The sequence below is a fragment of the Cibotium barometz genome, chromosome 4 (assembly GCF_041138505.1).
Source record: "Cibotium barometz isolate CiBa-2024 chromosome 4, ASM4113850v1, whole genome shotgun sequence".
NCBI classification, from domain to species: Eukaryota; Viridiplantae; Streptophyta; class Polypodiopsida; order Cyatheales; family Cibotiaceae; genus Cibotium; species Cibotium barometz.
Window position 1 is genome coordinate 19,007,497 of NC_141049.1, and position 11,266 is coordinate 19,018,762.

General features: G+C 42.6%; 1 protein-coding gene across 1 annotated transcript; it reads right to left on the reverse strand.

The window, feature by feature from the left end:
* Nucleotides 1–8,293: 8,293 nt before the first annotated feature.
* LOC147639001 (caffeoylshikimate esterase-like) lies at nucleotides 8,294–10,899 on the reverse strand. Its single transcript, XM_086782511.1, has 7 exons — nucleotides 10,791–10,899; nucleotides 10,581–10,674; nucleotides 10,265–10,444; nucleotides 9,869–9,999; nucleotides 9,644–9,781; nucleotides 9,455–9,553; nucleotides 8,294–9,122 (listed from the first exon to the last, which is right to left on the reverse strand). Exons 1-7 carry the CDS (start codon nucleotides 10,812–10,814, stop codon nucleotides 8,751–8,753), a joined length of 1,038 nt encoding a protein of 345 aa, XP_086638637.1. The 5' UTR covers nucleotides 10,815–10,899; the 3' UTR covers nucleotides 8,294–8,750.
* Nucleotides 10,900–11,266: the final 367 nt, after the last annotated feature.

Genomic DNA, 11,266 nt, shown 5'->3' on the forward strand with positions numbered 1-11,266 from the left:
CCACACACCTTTTGCCATACCCATTACTACCACACCACCACCATGCAATTACAAGACTTGTATAGATACATTTTTTGTTTTTGTGACTCAACCATTGATGGATATCGCTATTGTATATATATGTACACACAATAAGTGAGATCTTTGGTTTGTATCTTTTTGTTAGTTCCTTTATTAAAGTTGTATATTCTATCATTTGTATTAACAAACTCTTAACAAAGAAACAAGTATATTCACATGTGAATATTGATCTTATAGCAAGTAAATTCATGAAAATATTATTAAAAAATATAAGCTAACCTCCATGGAGAGGAATCGTTGATGAGGGCCGAGTACTAGACATCCATTATATCAACAATAATGAGAGCCAAGTACCGGGATAGTAGTCGTCAATGAGAGAGTAGTGTGAGAAAGATAGGGATAGAGAGAGAAGAGAGAAGAGGTGTGTGTGTGTGTGTGTGTGTGTGTGTGTGTGTGAGAGAGAGAGAGAGAGAGAGAACTTAAAAACTAGTATATACATGATGCCGTTCATTAAAAAAAAAACAAGTCCAATGTGTTAATTAGCAACACAATTTTTATCACTTAATGACACAATAAACGACATTATTTTAATAAGTTTGTCACCTTTTATATGTCATTTAGCGATAATTTATGTCGTTAAAAGTATCATTATGCAATATGTTAGATATGACACTTTATCGACACTAGTTGGGGGGCCCATAGTGTCGGTAAAAATGTCGCTAGGGCCCCATGTACCTTGTAGTGGTACTCTAACATTAGTCCGCATAATCTAATTTCCCTTTTCAACTTAAAAAATGTTCACTTTTTGTGCTCATATAGGAATACACTTAGGATCCAAAGAAACTATGGTAGCCAATTCCTACATTTTAACTAGTACCAATCCATGTAAAAACACTAATGCATTGCTAATTTATTGCTAAACTAGATTTAAGCAATAGTAAAATGCTAAAACAATTACAAAGATGCCAAGAGCCAAGAGTGAAGGCCAATAAGTGATGTTCATTCCGTTCTATAATGCCTTTTTAATACAAAAATATAGGGTTAGGCTACTATCTTCCACATAGCCCTAACCCTAATCCACCAAATCCCACACTTGGGTACCCTATTTGGTCCCTTTTAGGGCCTCTTCTCCACACCCAAGTCCTAAAGGTCCTTCCTAGCCATTACAAGCACCCCGAGACTTAAAGAGTGAAGCCCAACAAGTGATGTTCATTCCATTCTATAATGCCTTTTTAATACAAAAATATAGCGTTAGGCTACTATCTTCCACTGTGTAGCCCTAATCCACCAAATCCCACACTTGGGTACCCTATTTGGTCCCTTTTAGGGCCTCTTCTCCAACCCCAATCCTAAAGGTCCTTCCTAGCCATCTATAGGCTCACCGGAACTTAAAGCATTTCACCGTCCTCGATGAAAAGACACAAAAGTGCATGCTTCAATGAGCATTATGTACAATACATTTGATGTTGTCATTCATGACCACTATATCTAATAATAAGCAAGATAAAGTTATGCAAGTATGCATATAACAACAAGTACTGTAATGGGCCCTCACATTGACACACACGTGTTGGTCCTGTGGCACTCCCCTACACACCAAGCTCTTCTCATTTCATCTAGATGATCCACTTATTTTCTACAATTAAACTTCACCCATCATCATAAACATCCCAAGCATGTTTTATGCAGACCCAATCAACAAGAATCATAAACAATAAAGAAATGAATTACTATTTTCTTTGAAACAATGTTCAATTTGAGAAGGTGTGAGGTCACGCGGCAATGGAAGCCAAGCTTAATAAAGCTCCTTTGTTTAGGTTTACTTTGTTTAAGTTTCCTATGTTTGCCTTCTGCTATAGCCCACCAATCACAGCGAGGCTCCTCTTCAAGCTAGAAGCCATGACCTCATCCCCCACTCTTTTCTTCAGCTCCGGATCCATCATGTCTCTTAACTCCATGGCAATCATGGATCAGCTCTCAGGAGTCAAGGCTAGCCCCAGCCCCTCCAGAGGCTGCAAGAGCATGAGTGTAGTGGCCAAGGCTAGAATCGGTGAGAAGGCCAAGGGCAGCCGCGCCGTCGGGGAGGCTCTAAATCCTGCCACCGCTCTTGTACTGGCTCTCGCCGACGTTGAGCCCTTGTGGATGATCTCCTCGCCAAGTTTGTCGCAAACACCTTGCCACCAGTTATGCCAACACATACCACCAAACTGACGCAGGTGTAAAAGGTCAAACTGACAAACCATCTATGACTCCTCTATGGAAACGAAGCCAGTGGTCAGTGCTACTACACCTGTGGGCTCGGTTGTAGGTAGATTTCGGGGTACCTATGTACGTGGCACCCCATGGGCCCGGTCACCCGGTCAATGGTCGATGACGGGCCCATTTGTAGACATATGTCCATAAGGTGTTATGGACATGTGTTTATATCACAAGTGTGCGCGCGGTGTAATGGATAGGAGCTTCGCCTCCCCTAGCAGGGGCCTGGGTTCGAATCACAGCAAACGCACCGACATACGGATGTGTGTTCTCATAACTCTTTTACACTGTTGTCTGTACCACTATCTGCACCGAGGCGGTCACCGGCTAGGTGACTGCTAATACTGGGGCCTGCGGGGTGCCACAAGCACCCCGAAATCTACCTAGAACCTGTGGGCTCTACTCCATATGCCTAACATGTGTCTCAACTTCACCCATTTTTTATGTTCATGTTGGCTGGTCTCCGTGCCTCACACTCTCCGTCTCTATCACACCACGCACCTTGTGATATGAAGCACAACCCTGCATCTAACGAGATCATCGGTTTCCTTGCCCTGCTCACAATAGGCGGCGTCTCTCGTTTCCTTGGCGGCCTCACCTACACCGGCATATTCATAACTATGTTCCTTCTCACGCCTGCTTTCCTCTTCTTTAGCCCTATCCTTCTCCCCGCTCTGGCATTATTTTCTTTCTGTGCGTCATCGGCGTGCTCACTGTTGGTGGAGCCGGTGTTGCCACCTTGTCCATTCTCTCTTGGGTCTATAACTACTTCAAAGGGCGCCACCCTCCCGGCTCTGAGCAGGTTGATTATGCGAGGTGGAGAGCTATGGAAACTGCAGAGCAGGCCAAGCACAAAGCTTAAGAGATGGGTAGCTAGATTCAAAGAAAGGCCCAAGGTGCAGCCCGGTGCTTAAGTTCAAGGTGGTGGTTCTGGAAGCACGAGTAAAAAGAGGAAAGTACCCTAGCAGTAGCATCGCCTTTGTCTCCCGCACATGGGCAACAACATACTAGTCAGTTTACAATCGTATCAAGCACACGGATTTCACACACACACACACATTATCATCAAGACTAACTGCACTCCATGCTCTTAAGCTTACAAAACAAGATTATTATTATTTTAATTCTTTTAACATGTTTTGTGTGTGAGTGCTTGGGTAGCCTATTTCCGTGTAGTGTAGAGCATATTTGAAATGCTCGAATGAACATGAATTTGAAAGTATACTTGGAAGCAATGCTAGACTGACGTCCACCAATCGATGAGCTTGAAGCCTGTTCTTATGTTCGATTGGGATTCAAAAGTACCTCCAAATTGGAAAATTAAGAATTCATTACCACATTTAAAAATGAGTTTTGTATCATGAATCAATAAGTAGGACTAATTGCCACCTTTAACACTGAAGGTGTTTTGGTCCACTTTCGATATCGAAAGTGCTATTTGGGAAACGGGAGAAGGGCATGCTTTCCTATGTTTATAAAATTTCGGGGAGGACTGTGCCAACTCCCCGCCATACTTTAGGCATGATTTTTTTTTTAAACTTCACTCTTGCACAAATGAGCATGAAAATCCTATGACTTTATGAATGACATGTAACTCATATTCAAATGTGGTAATGAATTTGGAATTATCAACCTTGCGATGTACCCTGAGATCTCTCTCAATGCCCATTGATTCCTCACGTCGAATATAATCATAGCCTTGATGTCCATGCTCGTTCAAGCTCTATAAGTTGTTCATATAAACTTGAGAAAGACACGCATACGAAGAGAATGTGCTGCAGAACTGGTATGGATTGCAGTGTCCATCTTCATTCAAGCACTTCAAGATGTTTATGCATGAATGGAAGGACACACGTTCTTTCAAAGTACATTTAGCAATCAAAAGGATAAGGGTACCCAAGCATTCTATTTTTAAAATATTGAGAGAGAGAGAGAGAGAGAGAGAGAGAGAGAGATTCACAAAAAAGGGAGGGAGATTAGTTAACTCAACAAAAAAAGGGGGGGCAATGGGATTTTTAAGAGAGAGAGAGAGAGAGAGAGAGAGAGAGAGAGAGAGAGCTAGAACACTTAACTTACACACCAAGTATATCCATATCCATGCCTTGTGAAGAGAGACCCATACACATACATACATTAACGACAGATTTTCCTTATGAGAGGGGGAGAGAGTATTTTGCAAAAAAGAGCGGTAAAGAGGGAGGGGGGATTTTGAAAATGGAGGGGTGGAAAAGGGTAAGGGTTTGTTTCCTTTATTTTATTTAATGTTATTTTTTATGTGATTTTTCACTCATCTTCTTTTTACATCCTCGTCTATGTATGCCATTGCTCTCCACTTTGACACAATGACTGCTCTCTATGTTGCTGGTCGATGTGATAGTCACACCGAGGACAACCACCCATTTTATTACACCTGCATACTAACGAGGCGACCACCAAGCTGTGCTTGCTTGTTGCTCACTCGATGACCGCCATTGCGACTTCTTTTTCTGCACTCGATGTGATAGCTACACACAACCAAGCCGAGTGAGGCTCCTATGGCTCTGCTGCAACTCTAGCGGCCTTAGCCTGCTGCGCACATGTTTTCGACCGGTGGGCTCCGTCCGACAAAAGAGTGACTGATCGGACCTCGCCGTACGGAGTGGTATCTCGCACATGATCTCCAAAAAATCCAACCGGTGACAAAAAACCTGACAGACGTTGTGTTGGACGGATCTAGGACATAAAAGAAATGCTTTGACAAGAGACGCGCCTCGGATGTTTTATATATGTGGCAGCTTGTGATTGGAGGCTGCCAATGGATCTTTCGTTCACATTGGAGGCTGTCAATGGATCTTTCTTTGAACGAAAAGAGCACTAGATAAAGTGAAAAAAGTCGGTGCAAAAGGCTCACGGTAGGCTCTTCACTATTAAAATAAATTAAAATTGATTTTTTTATTGTTTTTAAACCGATCGTATTGGCCGCTTTTCCTTCATGTGCGAAGGCTATCTTAACAACTTCGCTGCTTTGTTAACTGGGTGCTCTACTGAAAGACCACCAAGGACGGGGGCAGGGCATTGGCACCGGCGTGGCATCTACGGATGGGAAGTTTTGAAGGCGTTGTTGGGCGGCAAAAGAAGCTGGGCTACAACAGGGGAAAAAAAAAAGCCGTTGTGGTGGCTCTGACGGAGGAGGGCTTGGCCTTTCATAAATCAGCTCACACCGTAGCCTGTAATCCCCCCCCCCCCCCCCAAAAAAATAATAATAATAAGGAAGAAGCTTCCACAATCACAATCACAGTCGACAATTAGATTTATCCACCCGGCGGCCGGCCACGTATTTGACGCAAACGTTGGCTGTTGACTCTTTTTGGCCCTTTTATCACTTTTAGGCATTATAATATATAATATAATATAATATATAACACGTTAATACTACCGTCCTAGGATTCATAGTAGGTTCTAGTGTAATTTCCCCCTGAAATTTAGAAATCCTGTTGAAATTCAAATTTAAAAATCTCTGTTGAAATTCAACGTTGTCTTTTATTTTAAAGGTTGAAATTTACACATTATAGTTATAAGTCTCGTGATTTTCAAGTCAACATCTTCGATTAAGCCTACTTATTGCCTTTAATTTTAAGGGTTGAAAAAAACATTTTTTCCAAACACTGATAAGGGCATATGGTCCCTCAACCTTAAGGTGATGTGATGTAGGGTGAGAGCGCATGATAAAAATGCACTCCCCATAGGGTCAAATGACAGATGTGTAGTATTCCACCAAACTTGTATTGTAAAATACTCAACCTTAATGTGCTCATTTATGGAAACATAACCACTTGATAATCTGTGCAATTCCTTGCGATTTCTTCTAGGCAAGAAAAATTGGATTCCATCATGCACAATGTTGAGAAGTGGCCTTTTCAATATACTATGGTAGTTAACCCCCTGAATGAAGGCGGTTGAGGATGAGTACTATTCTCTGTTTTCAACCAATCTAATTTTGGGGGTAGTTCCACAACAAGGGAACCCCTTCCAATTAACTTAGTCATATCATCCATTAGAGACATCCTTCCCATTCTAAGATATCCTGCAGATCTTAACTTACCAGGCACTAGAACATAAGGAAAAACATCAAGACAAAAACTATAAGCATAACAAAATCCAGCCTTGAGCAAATGGAGTGTAGATAGATGGGTAGCCAAGTCCTCCACATTTTATCCTCATCTCTGCCATCTTCACCAAGCTTCCCCGACCTCCATCATTGGTGCTCTGCAAGCTCTCCGACCTCACCGGTGGGATGTTGTCATCGCCGATGCTCTCCAAGCTCTTCGACCTCACGGACCTTTGTCATCATCCATGCTCTCCATCTTCGACCTCACCAGGCGCACCACCGTCATCATCGGTGCTCTCCTAGCCCCTAACCTAATCACTGGCACCCTATCACCATCTCTCTCCCCCATTTCTCTCTCCCTATATATATATATATTTTAAAGCCCCCCCTCTTGTTTTTTTTACACATCCCCAACACAGGACTCTCTCTCAACCTGCTTCTACCGCCGTCACCCAGTGCACCAACAGACGCCTCTAGTGGTAAAAATAAATAAAAAAATAAACATACCACCCCTAGCCTCTCCATTGACCTTGGTATTCCATCCTCTCCACAGATAAGCACCCCCATCCCCATTCCTTAGTTTTTTATAAGTGCTCAAGAAAACCCCTCATCCCACCTCGCGCAACAGATGGAGGTATATAGTATAGTTTGGAACCCTCTACCACTCCTCGCTTTCGGTTGCTCAAGCAGGGGTGTGTTCATCTTCACCAACTACCTTTTGGTTTTATGTTTTCTTTTTATGCCTTGGTTATCTCATGGGATGCTTTGCGTAAGAGCTAGTGCCAGAAGACTTGTGTTCTTTTTATACCTGAGTTATCTTGTTAGATGCTTTGCCCAAGAGGTGGCACCAAAGGACTTAGTCTCATGTGCAAGTTCATGCTTGGGAGTTGTCTTGCTGAATGCTTTGCCCGGGGGATAAGCTTGAGTGCTTTTCTTTGTCTTCCACCAATTTAATATTGCCACAACAATGAAAAGGCAGAAAATTTGGGAGCATCTCAGCCTGCCAGTATTGGGGGACAAGGTAGATGTATTTTGGGGGTTGCCAGCTCCTTATCGCCCCCCCCCCCCATACTCTTCAACATAGGCAAAAACTTGGGCAAACACTAGACACATGACTATCAATGGTAAGACTGCCACTCCACAACACCTTCCAATTAACTTAGTCATATATGCCTTGTTAACTTTTTATCTATACACTTAATGTAAGTCGTCCATTAGAGACATCTCCCCCATTCTAAGATATCCTGTTGATCTTAACTTGGAACTAAGCACTAGAACATTAGTAAAAACATTAAGACAAAAACCATTAGGCATAACAAAATACACCCTTGAGAATATGAACAGAGGAATCACAAGGCACCCGACTATGACCACTAGACCACCTTGTGCTTGATTCATTTACTCATGCATCCCATACCATGCAACCAGCTAAGCAACTTCTCGGATTCAACAAGCCACCAAGTTATTATACTAGATCTTATTCACAATAGATAACCCAGCTTACTTATGGGATTATGTATCTAAATCTCCATCGTTCGACTCCTAATCCCCTATCACACCATCTATGGTGCTCTATTTACAAGAACAAAAGTAATCTTCAACTTACTTATGGGATTGTGTATCTAAATCTCCATCATTCGACTCCTAATCCCCTATTACACCATCTATGGTGCTCTATTTACAAGAACGAAAGTAATCTTTAGCCTACTTATGGGATTATGTATATAAATCATTTGACACCATCTATGGTGCTCTATTTACAAGAACAAAAGTAATCTTCCTATTGATCCACACGCGCTTGTACATGGACTTGTAGTTCAACTTGGCAACCTGTTATGCAATGATCTTCATTTTGTTTCTTTGTTTTCACACAAAGTCGATGGATTTTTTAAATTAAAAAAATCGAGTTACTCAAAAAAATTGACATGAGAATAATAGTGTTTCTCATTACATTCTCTTTACAGTAGTAAATTACTAGTTGAAAAGAGTTATTGCAACTTGGACAAAATCCTCCTTTGCTGTGAAAAAGCAATATACATATATATTTGGCATGTGGTAAAAACAATGATAATATGTATGTCATACAGAGCATATGAGAAAAAAGTACCACCCTTGTTTTCTTCTTCGAGGAAATCTTGTACACACATTATGGAACTTGAAATGTCAATCATCATGGCTTGCACCCTCTCTTGGAGTGAAGAATACACATAGCTCAGTCCAAAATTGTCCTAAGTGGCACGATGACCAACCATCATTGGCCGCACAACTGATATTTGAAGGTTGCTCTTCATCAAAAGGGTTGGACACCACATACATGGAAAGGTTCCATGGACTCAGAGGAGGGGTGGAAAGGTATTTAGTTGGAATTTCACATGATGTCCTCATATCAAGTGATGATCTTCTTTGTGGGGGTCATGGATGAGGGAGAGATGGGAGTGGGATGTCCTCGTATCAAGTGATGATCTTCTTTGTTGTGGGGGTCATGGATGAGGGAGAGATGGGAGTGAGTGAGGAGGGAGGGGCTGCTGCAGCCACTGCTGCAGGCGCCAGGGCTACGCTTGCTCAGCCAACTTGTGATGTCTCGGATAACCAGATCAATGTTGTCCTCAGGCTCCCCGAAGAGAAGGCCATGCCACATGCCTGGGTAGGTAACCAGGGTCTTGTCGAAGCTGCTCGCAGCTTCATACAGTGCCTTGCTTATCTCAGGATCTGTCACCACATCTGCCTGCCCATGTAGCACCAGAAAGGGCAATGTCACCTGCACATCCACCACACAAATAAGAAATTGTGAACTTGCTTAGACACAAACTGGTACACTCTGGACCCAGTAAGCAAGACAGTACTCAGAGGAGAGGCAATCGGATTAAGGGGCGCAAAATTGAGCAACATATCACCACTTGGAAGCGATGACATGTAATCTATGCCACTTAGTTATTATGCTCATCTTCAAGAAGCTCGAGGGCAAAACTAATTAGTGGCACAGATTACACATCACCAATTGCAAGCTGTGGCGTGTAATCTATGCTGCTGCAGCTTATCCTCGAGCATAATTAACTGAACTGAGACGTTATAAATGACAGCATTGCTCACCTCATCTAGCCTTTGCTCCAAATCTAAGCTGGCATTCAACAGCTCGAGCCCAGTCTTTAAACGGGGCTTATCTTGGTAGCTGTAAGGGTTGGACCGCATCTGCACGAAGGCCAACAAGATCAGTAATTAAATTAAGTACACTACTAGTGAGATTTAAGGTGCTCATCAAGTCATAAGATGTGGTTTAACCTCTTGTCTTTTCAAGGGATCCTTAAAGCCTGTGTCGATGATGTCACGGGTTGGGACGATTTTCCAGGAAGGGATTACATTAGCAAGCTTGGCCAGGATGGAGACCACCAAGGGAGAAGGTTTCAACTCCTCGGATATCTGCAGGGCAAAAAGGAACAGATGCATGAATAAAAGAGAGCCAAACTAGGTCCATCACAATAGCTAGCAAACGGTATTTTGTTTTACCTTACACATGGGTGCCACCAACACAGCACCATTCCAATCATGGGGTTGCTTTCTGTGAATTCTGAGTGCAACAACACCACCCATGGATTCCCCAAGCAGGAACCGAGCCTTGTCTTTGTACTCTGTTTTCTCTGCAACCAAATATTCGTATATCTATTAAAATTTGAATCTCTCTCTCTCTCTCTCTCTCACACACACACACACAGAAACACACACACACACACACACACACACACACACACAAAAACAGAGAAGGAAAATACCTGCTTGCTCGTCCTAATAAGGAGAAGATAATCTTAGTAAAACTGGGAAATTAATGCGTGCTCCTAAGGAGATGAGAAAAAGCTTGACTAAACCTAGAAAAGGATAGGCAGCAATTATATATATATTATTCACCTCTAATGGTTTGGAAGAAGGCGGCGCAATCATCCACAAGGTGAGCGAAGTCTTTGATGTAGCAGCGCACGCCTTCTGACTTGCCATGGCCTTCGTAGTCCATCCCAAACACTGCAAACCCCGCGTGGGCAAGGCGTAGCCCAGTGCCTTTCATAAATAAGCTACACTCCACACCGTAGCCTGTAATTCCCACAAATAATAATAATTATTATTATTAAAAAACAATTAGGAAAACAATCATACTTTCAGACCAAATAATTAAACTACCCTTCCAATTAGACCGAATTATCACTATTATTTATGGAGGTTGCCTCACCATGACACAAAAACACCAGTGCTTTGATCTTCTTGTTTGCAGGAAGCCATCTACATGTGAAGAGCTTGAGGCCCTTAGAATTCAGCACAAACTCCTGCAACCCATTGAAACGCACCTTGTTAAAAACAAATTAATCAGGATTGTTTCTCCCAGACGAATTAGGTTATCATTAACGAGCAGACGTATAGTGGATAATTATAATAATCAAACCTCTTCATAAAGGATGCTCTCCATGATGAAAGAGATGGAATGATGAGAGTCGGTACTGCAGAGAAGTATATGAAAGAAACAGGTGAGAATTTGAAGGTGCTGGAGAAGTACAGGGGTTTTATATGCAAGAAGGGGGGAGGAGGAGGAGGAGGAGGGGGAGGCGGCTGCGAAGGGAAGCTTCCACAATCGCGGCGGCCGGGCGGCCAACTTTTGACGCGCATGCTCAAACGTGGCGGTTGACTCTTTAGGCATTCGAATAATTATAAATATATTTGGCATCTAATTTTTAGAATAGGCTGCTAGCTAATGACCACCACCGTCCACATCCATATCCATACATCCATATCCACATCCACATCCACATCCATACATATACGCCTACATGTGAATCTAGCCATGGTCCCTCGACCCTATGGTACCTTCCGTCAACGAGCGCATCATATGGGCAATAGTCATTGGGTTGATAGTCTTAGAAG